This window comes from Schistocerca nitens, chromosome 1 (genome assembly GCF_023898315.1).
Source record: "Schistocerca nitens isolate TAMUIC-IGC-003100 chromosome 1, iqSchNite1.1, whole genome shotgun sequence".
Lineage (NCBI taxonomy): Eukaryota > Metazoa > Arthropoda > Insecta > Orthoptera > Acrididae > Schistocerca > Schistocerca nitens.
In genome coordinates, this window is record NC_064614.1 from 965197684 (window position 1) to 965214391 (window position 16708).

General features: G+C 37.3%; 1 protein-coding gene across 1 annotated transcript in view; it reads right to left on the minus strand.

The window, feature by feature from the left end:
- Positions 1-3304: 3304 nt before the first annotated feature.
- The window catches only part of LOC126194940 (adenylyl cyclase-associated protein 1), a 202809-nt gene continuing 189405 nt past the window's right edge, over positions 3305-16708 (minus strand). Inside the window, exon 9 of the mRNA XM_049933329.1 lies at positions 3305-8481. Within this exon, the coding sequence (XP_049789286.1) occupies positions 8398-8481 (84 nt within the window). The 3' untranslated portion in view covers positions 3305-8397. The remainder of the gene's footprint in view (positions 8482-16708) is intronic.

The window sequence follows — 16708 nt, forward strand, 5'->3', positions numbered from 1 at the left end:
GGCATTCTACAGACATTGAGAGAACTAAGAGTATTTATTGTAGCCTTCAACAATAATACAGTCTCTAATAAAAGTGTGAAAATTTCAATCCACAGAAAAATAAGATATATTCTGAGATGTCATCTATTAGGTTTTGAACAAATATTAAGGTGTTGTGAGTGCTACCAGTAATGCTGCAATTAAAACGACTTTGTATTACTCCACAACTAAATGATTAATGAGGGTAGGACTACATCTCAAAACTTCTACAGCAGCCAACTGTATTTGGGGAATGTCAGCACTGAACTACTTTAAGAGCCAACCACACTCGGGACATGTGGCACTTTTTGACACCTGTGGAAGTTCACTGCAGTACAAGGGTTAATACATTTTTCTCTCTGTCTCATGGTGTGTTGATTGTGGTTGTTGTTGTTGTGGTCCTCAGTCCTGAGACTGGTTTGATGCAGCTCTCCATGCCACTCTATCCTGTGCAAGCCTCTTCATCTCCCAGTACCTACTGCAACTTACATCCTTCTGAATCTGCTTAGTGTATTGATCTCTTGGTCTCCCTCTACGATTTTTACCCTCCACGCTGCCCTCCAATGCTAAATTTGTGATCCCTTGATGCCTCAAAACAAGTCCTACCAACCGATCCCTTCTTCTAGTCAAGTTGTGCCACAAACTTCTCTTCTCCCCAATCCTATTCAATACCTCCTCATTAGTTACGTGATCTACCCACCTTATCTTCAGCATTCTTCTGTAGCACCACATTTCGAAAGCTTCTATTCTCTTCTTGTCCAAACTGGTTATCGTCCATGTTTCACTTCCATACATGGCTACACTCCATACAAATACTTTCAGAAACGACTTCCTGACACTTAAATCTATACTAGATGTTAACAAATTTCTCTTCTTCAGAAAAGATTTCCTTGCCATTGCCAGTCTACATTTTATATCCTCTCTACTTCGACCATCATCAGTTATTTTACTCCCTAAGTAGCAAAACTCCTTTACTACTTTAAGTGTCTCATTTCCTAATCTAATCCTCTCAGCATCACCCGATTTAATTTGACTACATTCCATTATCCTCATTTTGCTTTTGTTGATGTTCATCTTATATCCTCCTTTCAAGACACTGTCCATTCCGTTCAACTGCTCTTCCAAGTCCTTTGCTGTCTCTGACAGAATTACAATGACATCGGCGAACCTCAAAGTTTTTACTTCTTCTCCATGAATTTTAATACCTACTCCGAATTTTTCTTCTGTTTCCTTTACTGCTTGCTCAATATACAGATTGAATAACATCGGGGAGAGGCTACAACCCTGTCTCACTCCTTTCCCAACCACTGCTTCCCTTTCATGCCCCTCGACTCTTATAACTGCCATCTGGTTTCTGTACAAATTCTAAATACCCTTTCGCTCCTTGTATTTTACCCCTGCCACCTTCAGAATTTGAAAGAGAGTATTCCAGTTAACATTGTCAAAAGCTTTCTCTAAGTCTACAAATGCTAGAAACGTAGGTTTGCCTTTTCTTAATCTTTCTTCTAAGATAAGTCGTAAGGTTAGTATTGCCTCACGTGTTCCAACATTTCTACGGAATCCAAACTGATCTTCCCCAAGGTCCGCTTCTACCAGTTTTTCCATTCGTCTGTAAAGAATTCGCGTTAGTATTTTGCAGCTGTGACTTATTAAACTGATAGTTCGGCAATTTTCACATCTGTCAACACCTGCTTTCTTTGGGATTGGAATTATTATATTCTTCTTGAAGTCTGTGGGTATTTCGCCTGTCTCATACATCTTGCTCACCAGATGGTAGAGTTTTGTCATGAATGGCTCTCCCAAGGCCATCAGTAGTTCTAATGGAATGTTGTCTACTCCCGGGGCCTTGTTTCGACTCAGGTCTTTCAGTGCTCTGTCAAACTCTTCACGCAGTATCTTATCTCCCATTTCATCTTCATCTACATCCTCTTCCATTTCCATAAAATTGTCCTCAAGTACATCGCCCTTGTATAAACCCTCTATATACTCCTTCCACCTTTCTGCCTTCCCTTCTTTGCTTAGAACTGGGTTGCCATATGAGCTCTTGATATTCATACAAGTGGTTCTCTTCTCTCCAAAGGTCTCTTTAATTTTCCTGTAGGCGTATCTATCTTACCCCTAGTGAGACAAGCCTCTACATCCTTACATTTGTCCTCTAGCCATCCCTGCTTAGCCATTTTGCACTTCCTGTCAATCTCATTTTTGAGACGTTTGTATTCCTTTTTGCCTGCTTCATTTACTGCATTTTTATATTGTCTCCTTTCATCAATTAAATTCAATATTTCTTCTGTCACCCAAGGATTTCTATTAGCCCTCGTCTTTTTACCTACTTGATCCTCTGCTGCCTTCACTACTTCATCCCTCAGAGCTACCCATTCTTCTTCTACTGTATTTCTTTCCCCCATTCCTGTCAATTGTTCCCTTATGCTCTCCCTGAAACTCTCTACAACCTCTGGTTCTTTCAGTTTATCCAGGTCCCATCTCCTTAAATTCCCACCTTTTTGCAGCTTCTTGCATGATTGTGGTGTGAAGACTTTTAATGATGTACTTGCTGACTAACACCCCTATAGTATTAAAGGTGATGGATGTGCATAACTTAAAAAGTTTGTTCGTAAGAGCTTTGTTCGTACAAAATGGTCTTATATTACAGCTTTTCCTTGCCATGTGCTATGAGGACTTCAATCGTCTTCAACATGTGATACCCTCACGTCAACAGTAGACTTGTGTGTAGCAACATAGTTAATAACAAGCACCACCATTTGAGGCAATGACGACCTAAAACAACTTGTGGTAGAGAGGAAGATATGTTTCAACAGTAGGATAAAATTAGCTTCAAACCATCTGCAAATCCTGGATCAGGTATGACAGTCTACTTTGTCACAATTTATGCATAGGCCGAGCAGCCCAGCTCAGTGTTGAGTTAATTTCTCAGGATGGTGGCAGTTATTTCCTTCAAATGGCTTAATACATCACTGATTAAAGGAAATGGTAAACTCCTAAAGGATGTAGCAATGAGTATTTTGTAGTGTGTATTTCTCATTAGTTACACCATCCTTTGTAATCTCTGAATGCATGTACATGCACCCGCACGCACACGCTCACGCTCTCTCTCTCTCTCTCTCTCTCTCTCTCTCTCTCTCTCTCACACACACACACACACACACACACACAAAACAACAACAAATTGCATTTATTTATGCTAAGTGATGAGAAATTTACACAACACTAAAGTAAAAACACTATTATTAATAGATATTATCTTTGTGAAAATAAGAAGTTGCTCATATTAATCATCAATAATTTAAATTTATTTTTTGTAGATTATTTTACAAAGAAGACAATCTAAAAATAATCCCTACTGATAAAATATGTGAAACACCTACTAAATGCAGAAGCTGAGGAAAATATACAGTAACACTGACTCACAGCGGAGGTGCACAGGTAAATTTTATGAGCAAATCATGTTTCCACATAAACATCATGCCTGAAAGTACAGTCAGCAATCTTTCCACAGCGAGAAATACTTGGCATAAAATACCAATTTTGCTAAAAATAAAACAGTACCATCTTTTTCAGTTTAATATGATAAGTAGCAGAAATTTAATAATAGTGACAATTTTATTTACATTATCAATGTAGAACACAGTATTTAAGCTTTTTTCTGAATGTTTTTGAACATTTACACAATTTTCAGAAAAGCTTAATGTATATAAAATTACATTCTATTATTTATGCCAACATGTATCAATATGTCAGGAAAAGTAGCTATAAAAAACTTTAAACAGATAACCTTTCTGTTACGATATGATCCTGTTTAACAAGTAGTAGCCTACACAGTTTAGAGATGTGAACAAAAATGCTACTCCAGATAGTTAAGTTTCAGAAGTTTATTTCTTGGTATACACTATAAAATTTAATATTTGTTATTATGAATAAGAATTTTTAGTGTTTAATGCTTTTATTTTTATTTAGTAAATATGTCATTCTAAATATTGATACAATTGCTTATATAGTAAAACCACCGAAGAAAATGCACAGGGGATTTTTAATTACAATTAGCCTATACCCACATTCATGGAAGGCAGTGATTGTTCATTTTCACTTAATAACCAAAAAGGGCTCCCATACAAGGATAATATTGTGAACAGAACAAGAACACATTACACTCTCTCTACCCACATTCACTAAAAGTGAGAAACTCTGGAATCTCCTGTATGTAAACTACTTTGGGTAGGGCAGGGGGGATGCGACACAAACGTAACTTAGTCATTACACAAAACCAATAGTATGTAGTATGTCAAACAATGCATGTTTCGTTGTTTCATGTTTTGAGACCTATTAAATATTAGGCTTATATCATTAAATTTCAAGTTATATTTCTGTCACAGGAATATTTATTGCATCATTCTTTAAAACTGAATTTTCTTCAGGAACAGTGGAACATTTCATTAACTCACTTTTAGCTTAAACAGCTCAGGGATAAGGTTTTTATGACTGTTTCCACTAATGCTTACTTTTGTACATGTATACATGCAATATAGAACTTGGTGGTTTCACTGTATAAATTATACAAACAATTACCATGGCCATATTATGTTATGTCTAAATGGTATTCCAAAAATAGGTATAGTGTTCCTGTAAGGATAAAACCACTTAACATAGGAAGTAAAAACATTACACCTGGAAATATTTCCAGCGTGATTTATTACAGGCAGTATAATCTGACTCACTCCCGTCTATGATGCACATTCAGAAGTAAAAAAAAAAAGTAATTAAATGAAAATGACTGAACCTGATTGCTTCACTATGGGTTATGTGTGAAAGGTAGCTACACATTTTGTTCAGCTATTTGCAAATCAGATGCTGGGTCAGCAGAGTTATCACATAAATCTGAGTACTTTAAACAGTTCAATTTTTTCCTTCAAATCCATACAAATAAAATTAACCATCCTGTCAGAAATAGTGTGCTGGTGGTAGCTGAGTGTTCCCAAAAATAAGATTTCTGATTAAAATTGATTTTATTATTAAGACAAAGCAATTGCTCAGGAATAAGTTGACTGTCTTCACGATAATTATCTGGACAGAGAGGAATTCATCTGCTATTGTAATATTGATGAAGCACTAATTTTACAGCTGTGAGACAGGAACTACCAAAGAACATGTCTCCCATGCCAGTAGCATGAGAACTTGCAGTTAGTTTTATAATTCAGTTGTTTGTGTGAGCTACATTATTCATATATCGAAATATTTTTGGGGGGGAAGACGAAACTCCAGCGTGTTGTATATTTCAGGATCCCAAATTTATAGTCATGGACATCGGAACCTTTGCCAGTCATCTGTTCAGTGCTCCATTGATATTTCTACACCATTGTTGTAAGAATGTGTTCATGGTAGAAGTATAATGACTAAAATAAAATAAATAAATTAAAGTGGTTGTTCCTCAAAGGTTCTGAAGTACTATCAGCTTACACTGCTGAAGGAAGAAGAGCCCAAGCTGAGAAAGTATTATGTATGTCAGCATTAATGTTGATGAATGCTAGATTTTACCTCCATTTCCTCCATCTATGTACTAAATGATGGTAAAAATTTAAAGAACAAAAATTGTATTCCAAGTACACTTTGGAAAAGATGTTGTAGCAGAATAAATATTATTTTTTGTTGAATCCAAGCAACTGCTTTATTTGGAAGTTTGGTGAATAACTGCAGATCTGATAATGAAGGTAATGAGTGCATAGTTTCACAAAATCTGCAGATGTTGATGTGTTACCTGCATGGTATGGAGGTAATGCTCCTGCCAAAAACAAGAATAAGACACTGTCATTAAGAGTTGGATGAAAGATTGGGATTACCCAATGATATTTTGACTGCAGGATGTGGTATATGAAAAGCACAGAGTATCCAGGTAACAGGAAACATGGCCAAGGAAGTTTCTCTCTCTCTCTCTCTCTCTCTCTCTCTCTCTCTCTCTCTCTCTCACACACACACACACACACACACACACACGCACACACACACCACCTTTTTTCGCATGGGAAAGGGGGGCGGGGGTAGATTAGACTTACAGTGTCATGTAACTATTTGCAGGGTGACCAGAAACTATAATTACAATTGATTAAAGTTGGTCCAAATCTAATAGTCATTGAAATCTAATAAAATGCATAATAATTTGCATTTTGAACAGTCTGTTTTGTTAGTAATGGTATTTTGTAAGTACCATACTATCCCTGATTGTCTCTTGCTTTGAGCAAGAGATGTTGGCATTATCATTGTTACTTGTGGTGGAAGGAACATCAAATGTGATATGTGATAGTGTAATGATGTGCAGGATAACCCACAATATTAAGCATACAATATTTGGTGACGGTGTATCCTACAAAATATGCAAGAGATTTTACTCTGCTAACTGAAAATAACTTTCCACAACACTGTGAACATAAAGCACATTAGATTTTAAAAAGAAGTTCAGCATATAGCAACATTTAAAAATTAAGTTGTGATGTGTATGTAAAGTGACTTGTTTCACATAATTAAGAATTACCGTGAAAATGATCGACAGAATGTGAAACTAACTAACAAGAAACTGCAACTGTCTGTAAATAACAACTCCATCTAATGGAATTTGTATTCCACTCAGGACTTTTCACTATCATATTTGTAACTCCATCAAATGTTCAGGTCATCTGTGAAAACTTACACCCTCAAATAATGTACAGTTCTCTCTTAACCTTCCCGCTATTCTCTATAACTCTCTCTCTCTCTCTCTCTCTCTCTCTCTCTCTCTCTCTCTCTCTCACACACACACACACAAGCATTTAGTCTCTTCTTCTGCAGCAGCGCCTTGAAAAAGTTTTTTATCCACAATCATTCTTTCAATTGTTATTCTATATATTAGTTTCCTGGAACACTGCCTATCTTCTGCTATTTTCACATGATCATAACATGCTTCATTTAGAAAGCTCTTTTGTTGTATACTCCTCTGGTCACAGGACAGAGACAAACATCAGCAAGTATTAAAAAACCTAGTGCAACCTCAACAATTTACAATACTATGCAAATCTTATTTCTTTTCTCTTTTACACGTTCACCAATTTAGAATGAAGTCTGCCTTGGATTTTAAATTAATATAGTCATAGAAAACAATATCTACATTGCAAATGCACATGTCCATAAGCCATAATATTGGCTGCTGTAAATGATACAATGAATTTCAAGTGATATTTATTAACTTCAACACTTTCAATAATTATGGCCAAAATATTTAAGAAAAGCTTAACACATATAGTCATGCTGTAATACACAGAAATTTTCCACGCAACTAAAATAGAAGGTAAAAGAAGTCATTTTCCAGGTGTAAAATAGCAAGAGAAGAAATGAATGTCCAGTGAATAAACAAAATTATGAACTAGACGATTAATTCAAACCCATTTTCTTTCTGAAAATGAGATAATAAGTATGACGACAAAAATGACTGCTGCTCAGATAAAAGGATGGAACAGGCAATATGAAAATATATGAAACTGTATAAATGCTAATTACAAATTTAGCACCCATAATAGTAGAAAAGACAATATTTTTGTTTAAAAAATAGCACCATTTACATAATACATAGTACAGCTTTATTGATTTGACATAATTCACACATTAAAAATCTTTTCAAAAATGATGTGTCAAAAATGTGACCACTTTAATAAGAAGAAAATAATTTATCAGCTGTAAAAATTAAAAAATCTGTACACACCCAGCATCATGATACTTGCACAATAATTCTGACAGTTCAAAAGTACAATGTTAACTCTCAGAGTGACACACACTAACTGACAAGTAGCACAAAAAAATAATAAACAACAATCTGCATTGAAGTACTATTCAAGTCAAACAGGGAAAACTCTCACACTTTTGTCTGCAGAGGAGTCATAACAGCGTTACTTTCAGTCTACTGAGAAAATTATTTCTATCTGCATTCGACAATAGCAAATTATAGTAAAATTTTATAATAGAAAATATGAATGAAACTTCATTTCCAATCTTTAACATAAGACAAATTTCAATTCCTTGTTCTGCATTAATGTTCATGACAATGTAATAAGAAACCCTAGAGTAAGACTTTCATTACTCTTAAAAATATATATACATAAACTCAGTTGCTTGTTATTGTTCGCTACGGCTTTCAAAAATGATACAAATTTCAAGCCACAGAAACGTCTAAAAAGTAGATTTATCACATCAAGCAATTATCCTGTACACCAGATTTTAACAGTTCATATACTGTACTCCTTGCATCTATCATTCTTGTCACTTATTTTTAATATGAAGATAAAAAAAATGATTGCATATTGATTTATGATGATTGCACAATATTTCTACATCTAATGAAATGGTTTATCCTTTATTTTCAACAGCAATGGTCTGCAACCCCTTTTGGCTTACAGTAGTTTTAAATTGTTCTGGTACAGGGAATTCCGCCTGAAACAAATCAAATTAGTACACTCTTAAAGCCAGTGTAATATGCAATAACAGCTGATGGATATACAAAAAAGAAATTATTACATCACTCACATTTAGTCTTCAAATAATTTGACTAACTATTATTAGTCTACCAATATCTTCATGTTGCAACGAATGACAAAGTCGGTGCACAACATTATAGAAGAGGGAAGCTAGATTTAAAATGGAGGAAGAAACACAATCATTGAGTGCATTCTTTAATGGGAGGCTGGCAAAACTATCACCTAACTCCTCTCTGCCTTGTACATGATGCATAAACATGTGATACAAACTTATGTTTTACTTATTACCTGGCAAACCGAACTGCTAACCTGGCCAGTGTGGCATCCCCATCATGTTTACACAAGGGAAGAAGGGAAGGCAGAACAGCACACACTTACAATTGAGGTGCTGCCACACACTACATGTCTGTATGTCAGTGCACTGCTGTTTAATTGCAGCTTTGAATTTATACACGCATCTAGTGTTTTTAGAATCGATGATAGGTCTCCAGGGATAATGAGCAAGTCAGTTTTCCTTTTTTGTAATTTGTCTCGCACTTCCTTAGTTTTATGTCCGTGGAAGCTGTCCAGGACCAACATGTTACATAAATTCAGTAATGCACTAGGACGACGTTGCCAAACATGTGTCACCCAGTCAATCACAAGGTTATTGTCTACCCACCCCTTCGGATTTGCTTTCACTAATATGCCTTTCTCTAATATTTTTGGAATAGTTTTTCTTTTAAATATCACATAATGTGATAGCTTTCGTCCATGGCCTCTTACACAAACCATCACTGTACACTTTTGCTTCTCACTGCCACCAGTTCTTATCATGATGCTGAATTCTCCTTTCCTGTTCATGGTATTGTCAAGCGACATCTCAAAATACACTGGCAGTAAATCCACATTACCAATTTGCAATAATATATAAGACTATTTGTGTCACAGACTTATCACATAATGATGAAAATACACTATTTTTCCTCATAACCGCCTGGAAGCCATTGAGTGATGGTGGTTTTCCTTCGGAATCCTAATCCATTTCAGTTGAAAAATCTTGATAGCCAACCCTGGCTACCTTCGAAATTGGTAATGCCTAGTTCTTTGGCTAAAGCCAATGCTTTAAGTTGGCACATTTCACTCATCACTGCACATCTGTATTATCGCTTCTCATCTCCATAATCACAGAGCATTTTTTTCAAGATCCAGATGCTTCGCTTTTTGGCCGTGGATTGCCCGGTGATTACTGTTAGTTTTTTGAAGCCATAGTCTTTTTGCCAGTCGCGAATACAACTCTCATTCACATCGTACTTTCTTCCAGCTGCACGGTTTCTAACTTTCTTGGCTTCTTCAATAATTTTCAGTTTTTCTTTAGCAGTGTACAAGCGATAATGAGAACTTGTAGCCATAATTAACAAGTTTGAAGACATTGTTAATACTTCACTTCTAACATGCTACTGACACATCACAGACTGGGGCCACAACAATGCAATAATATAATGGGATCTATTGGAGGCGGAGCAGTACTAACCTTGTTTTGAATAATCATCCTCAAATTTGGGAAAAAATGTGTGGGTTATTGAAGCATATGCAGTAACTTGTTATATGTGTTACTGTCTGGAAAGAACCACTAAGAGGGTAAGAACCACCTACCTCTCACGCGCGTGTGTGTGTGTGTGTGTGTGTGTGAGGGGGGGGGGGGGGTGTAGCTCATGACATACAAACAGCCAGACTGTATTCACAAAATACTTGAGAGTGAGAGCACTTAGTGACGTGCAACCAACTTCAAAAATGATTTCAAACCTTTAGAGAATTTTACTGCTGCAACCCCCCCCCCCCCCCCCAAACACCACTTTCTCTCTCTCTCTCTCTATCACACACACACACACACACACACACACACACACACACACACACACACACACACACACAAAATGATGAAATGTAAAAGGTTTATTGCTTATTACATTTTCACTGTTCACGCATTAAAACTTGAGCACCAGATGCAACATTTTAATTTATTACTTCTCCCCTATCAAATCTATTTGCAACACAGTTGCAGACAGTATCCACATATACAACTGAACATACCTGCAAAATTATACAATTAAATGACACATAGTTCAGGAGATATTACACTGTAAACATTAAGCTGCATGAAAACAAAACCGAATAGCGAAATTCGCGAGAGATACACGTGAAATATGTATACAACTATGCGTGAAATACATTAAATACATGTGACGTGTGTGTGCGCAAGCAAAGCCCTGGGTAAAATGCTCCTCCTAGCCCCGGGTAAAATGCTCCTCCTAAATCCCTGAATTGATTTCATCCAAAATTGGTACACTTATTACTATCTGGAAAGAAATACTGTGGGGGTAAGAACCATCAGTGGGAATGATAATGTGGAGTGAGTATGGGGTGAGGAGAAGATGAATGGAGGGGAGAGGAGGAGGTGGGCTTAGAGGGGGGTGAGAAGGAGATAGAAGGGGGAGAAGGTGACAGAAGGGGAAGGAGGAGATGGACTAACAGAAGATTGAAATAAATACATACTAGGACAATGCCAGGTACCCAACTAGTAATAAATAAATTTGTACCTACCTCCTGTGTCATTAATCATTTAATTTTATCCCTTCATAATCTATTTTGTAACCAACACAACTGTTGTTGTTCTTGTGGTCCTCAGTCCTGAGACTGGTTTGATGCAGCTCTCCATGCTACTCTGTCCTGTGCAAGCTGCTTCATCTCCCAGTACCTACTGCAACCTACATCCTTCTGAATCTGCTTAGTGTATTCATCTCTTGGTCTCCCTCTACGATTTTTACCCTCCACGCTGCCCTCCAATGCTAAATTTGTGATCCCTTGATGCCTCAAAACATGTCCTACCAACCGATCCCTTCTTCTAGTCAAGTTGTGCCACAAACTTCTCTTCTCCCCAATCCTATTCAATACCTCCTCATTAGTTACATGATCTACCCACCTTATCTTCAGCATTCTTCTGTAGCACCACATTTCAAAAGCTTCTATTCTCTTCTTGTCCATACTAGTTATCGTCCATGTTTCACTTCCATACATGGCTACACTCCATACAAATACTTTCAGAAACGACTTCCTGACACTTAACACAACTAAGGTAGTTTATAGCTATCATCAAAAGTGAAAGTAGAGCAAAAGTAATAAAAAAAAAGTCAGAAGGAAAAAAATTCATTTTATAGTAGGATCGAACCCAGAAACTCAGTGTACTGGCTTGCGACCTCAAATATTAAGCTATCGTGCTATTTTGCAGACTGCAGTTATTTTAATTCATCATAACTAAATTCATCTAATCACTTCTTTTGACTGGAAGCCAACTAAGATGACTGCTTATAGAATAAGACACTGTGTCCCTTAAACTGTTTCACTATTTAGGCAGTTCTCTGTTCCCCATCTCTGACCACGTGCCCTCCTCTTCTCAGAGTTTCTTTACTAGCTACCAATTCTATACGACACAAGCTGTGAACTATATATGACGGCCTCCCGGCCATTGACCTTCTTGTGCGAACGCACACGCTATGGCCGAACTCGTACGGGACTTGGTAGATTAATCTGCCACGAGTAATGAGTATGATGGGCAAACATCTATTAGGCGCACTACGAATGTAGTGGTGTGGACATGTTGGGAATGTGTATCTCACGGGGAGCATGCAAGGGATAAGTCCCTGCAGACGCACTATCCTCTGTGCCTGCGGTGGCTCAGATGGATAGAGCGTCTGCCATGTAAGCAGGAGATCCCAGGTTCATGTCCCGGTCAGGGCACACATTTTCAACATGTCCCCAATGAAGTACATCAACGCCTGTTTGCAGCTAGGGTGTCGATTTAATTATCATTTCATTACAAGCTGTAAAGTTCTAGCAATGTTCCTATTTCCTTGTGTTGTTCATAAAAGCGCAGAAATTGTTGCTGAATAACACATTTATCCACACTGTCAAGGCAGGTATGCCTCACATTTTGCTTCCACATACCATCACACTTCCCTTCCACAGCAAAAAAAATTTAATTTTGCTAACAATATAACTAACTATCTGTTAACAATGTGTACCACCTTAACTGGATTGTAGGTGTATCTGTTGGAATACGTTTCACTTTGTCAAGTAATATCTCCTCTGTTTGTTTTCAAAATGTTAGTGATTCATACAACTACAGGGTGTATATGCAGACAAGGGGATTTTTCCCAGATCTCCCGGTTAAAAATACACTTTCCTCCCACGTGAAAATACACTTCTTCTGTGTTAAGTTACACTATACTTTTCCTAGGAACTGTACGACTTATCAATCCTTTGATTAGTTATGGTTCTATACACAGGCGCAGAATTTTCCAGCACTTTAGAAACCAAAACTCGAGGGGGGGGGGGGGGGGAGGCGGAAATCACTTTTTGGAAAGATCTTTGTGGTGGAGCAACATGTATGCTGTATATTTTTGTATTACGAAAGTATAAATTCGAATTCCACTAAACACCACATGTTACTTTTCAAAGCATTGTAATCGAGATTGTGCTGTGCTTTTGTAAGCCAGTCATAGCTCATATCACGTGATCTCACCAGCAGATGACGGCGGATATTCAGAGCGTAGGACATGTGATGTAGTCAGCCAATTGCAATACCACTGTTATGTAGTGCAAACACACAAATAGGAAAAGTTAATGGTTTAAATTAATTTATGTAGTGTTGCTACAAAAAAAGCAAAGCTTTCACATATAATATTGGTCTCGAAGATTAATAAGCTGCAAGAGAAGCTAAGCTTTTACATATAATGTTGTACCTTAAAATGTAACACACGCAAAAAAGATCATCACACAAATGTGCCAGTACAATTTTTAATAACGACATAAACGTCTGATTTTCTGAGCTCGAAATTCTTTTAAATGACTGTTCTCAAAGAGTTGATTTTTAAATGAAAGTTTAATTCATCGTACATTCTCGCACATAGTCCATCTTGCGTAAAAGGAAATTTACTTTCAAAGAAACGCTTTTCAAACAACCATTTGCAATATTCTCCCACAACCTGTTACATATAGGTTCATTTCAGAAGTTGGCAGAGAGCGCCAGGTAACAGGAGTCACCACGCTTACGCAGCTACAATGACGCAGGAAGCCCCCATGTTCGTACATGTGAAAGGTCTTATATTATGTCACAAAAGAAACATGACATCACAAGTTACTCCAAGAGCATCGGAATTTTGTGAGCCATAGTGGGGAATTAAAAACTTTGTTTTAAATAAATTGACTGCCTCAGGGGAAAAGATTAATAAAAGCCAAATTTCTTTAGCAAATCGACAAAAACAACTTCATTGTTCTGCAAGTCGATTAATGCTTGACTGTCAGAGAGATGGAAATAAATGGTTCAAATGGCTCTGAGCACTATGGGGCTTAACAGCTATGGTCATCAGTCCCCTAGAACTTATAACTACTTAAACCTAACTAACCTAAGGACATCACACAACACCCAGCCATCACGAGGCAGAGAAAATCCCTGACCCCGCCGGGAATCGAACCCGGGAACCCGGGCGTGGGAAGCGAGAACGCTACCGCACGACCACGAGATGCGGGCAGATGGAAATAAAATAAAATCTGAAACTAATAACATATTTCAGCCTTCCATAATTATGTGAATATATTTTAATTCACTTGACAGCCCCCGGCACAGCAATCCGTTTTGTATTCATTTGACATGAGAGCAATAAACGAAGAGGAAACAGCAAAATTACTAAATGTAAACACGAGGCATGTGGAGACTACCCACCTCCCCACTACAACTCCGACTGCTCTGCACCATCAGACCCGAACCAACGATATTTTCAAACTGAGGCAATAATATATCTAGATAGTTCCCTTCTGATTACACACACTTTTTCCTGCACTTCTGCCATTGATGGTAACATTTCTGGAACTCACCTTCTGTAATATCCTCCAAGACCCTCATCAAAGCTTTTTGGACATCTTGTGTTATTTGAAAATGGCGTCCCTTGACCAACGTTTTGACTCTTGGAAATAGAAAAAAGTCACATGGAGCAATATCTGGTGAATAAGGTGGCTGCGGTAGTACTGAAATTTGTTTTAAGGTTAAAAATTGCTGTACTGACAGAGCCGTATGGGATGGCGCATTAGAGTGATGCAGAATCCAATTATCAGTAATGTTGGCATGAACTCTCTTTACGAAGTCTTTCTAAAATTTCTTTGTAGTAATATTGGTTAACTGTTTGTCCAGGAGAAACTCACTCTTTATGAACAATTCCCTTGGAATCAAAGAAGCACACAAGCATGCATTTCACTTTTGACTTTGACATACAAGCTTTTTTCGGTCTGGATGATGCCTCTGAGCACTATTGTGAACTTTGGCGTTTTGTCTCTGGATCATACTGAAAAAACCAACTTTCATCACCAGTGATAACACGTCTCAATAATTCTGGATTGATTTCCGTGTTTCTTGCTGTTGTGGTGTGAGGTTTTTGGGGACAATTTTTGCACAAATCTTTCTCATACCAAGATCTTCAGTTATTACTACACAAATCATTTCTCGATTGATGTTCAGTTCTTCCACAATCATTTTCACGGATAATCTTTAATCAAATCTTAAGAGTTCATGCACCCTGGCCAAGTTGACATCCGTCCGTGAGGTTGATGGTCGTCCATTGCGGTCGACATCTTCAACATTCATTCTGCCTTCACTAAACATTTTACGCCAACGAAAAACTTGAGCATTTGACATAACCTCCTCTCCAAAAGCCTTCTGAAGCTTACCATAAGTTGTTGTCACGTTTTCACCCAATTTAACACAAAAAGAAATGGCATACCATTGCGAAATATTGCGTGACAAGAGAGACACACACGTGTTAACTTATTACAGCACAACTCACAATTGAGCAGCTGCATCGATGTGCCGCTTGGACTAGAAGCAGCTTATAGACCAAGGTCAAAGATATTGTGCCTACACAAGCCTGCAAGGTTTCCACATCTTGCAAGGAAAAATCAGTCTCATTACTTTATTGTCGCACCTCGTATTTTGTAATGGATGCCATCAAACTATCTTCAGGACAGTGGAAATTAAAATGTCCTGTGGTGATTCTCCTGCCCCTCTTTTTTTAAAAAAAAAAACTCGCAATTACTGGTTGGGATTATTTGTAACCGGGAGAACAAGTACTCTTCAGAAAATTTGCACTCTTTATTGCCTATTAGCTAATAACTTGTGTTTCTTGTGACATAAGATTAAATATAGGGTACATAAAACCAGTAAAGACAAGAGACAAGCAGGCAGTACACGTTTCTTCAAGCCTTAAGTTCTAGCATTTTTTACTCTCTAATCTTACTACAGCTTTACAGAGCACACTTTTCTTTCTGGGAAAGAATCTATTACCTCACCAAAGTTCATCAAATGTTTTGCTGCATGAAGAAAACGAAATGTCGTCATCTAATATGGTAAAAGCTGTTAATACAAGTAGTACCCAAGCCTGGTGTGGTTCCTCAATCTGATTACGTGTAATTTGTCACTGTCTGCTAGACAAAATGCAAGAGGCCTGTCTAATATTGCAGCAATCATCACACACACCAAATAAATGAGATTGTTTTGGCATAAATGGTCATTTTTATAACATGTCAACATAATTCATGAAATACGAATATCAAATGCCTATTAGGCCAACTAGAAGCAAAAAGCTTTATGTTAGAAAATAGTTTCACATTTCATTCATACGCTCCAGATTCTCAAGCATGAGATCCAAAAGTAGTAGTATGAAATTTTTACATAAATTTGGAATCATCATATTCTTCTATAATTTGTGTGATGTCCCTGTTTCCCCTCTTTCTAATAATCAATCTTGTCATCACTAATTCTGTAACTATTCCTGTCAGTGTGAAAACTTGTTCTTCGATTAACTTCACTAACCCTGTCACAGTCACTAGTTTTAGTTATGCCATGTTTATTCTCCGGTTACGCATTATTACATGTTCGTAAAACGTGTTTTCCGCGCTACTCCCAGAATAGAACTTAGGCGGCTGCTAGCCGGAGACTGTACAACTGGCCCTTAGTAGTGTAGGGGTCTGGCCAAAAATTTTCTGTCATTTTCTTGGAGACACTGAGAAGATAACTTCCTGTTAATCATTTATTCTCCACTCTGGTAGTATGAATCTATGGATTTTGCTAGTAATTATAACAACACTTATCATTT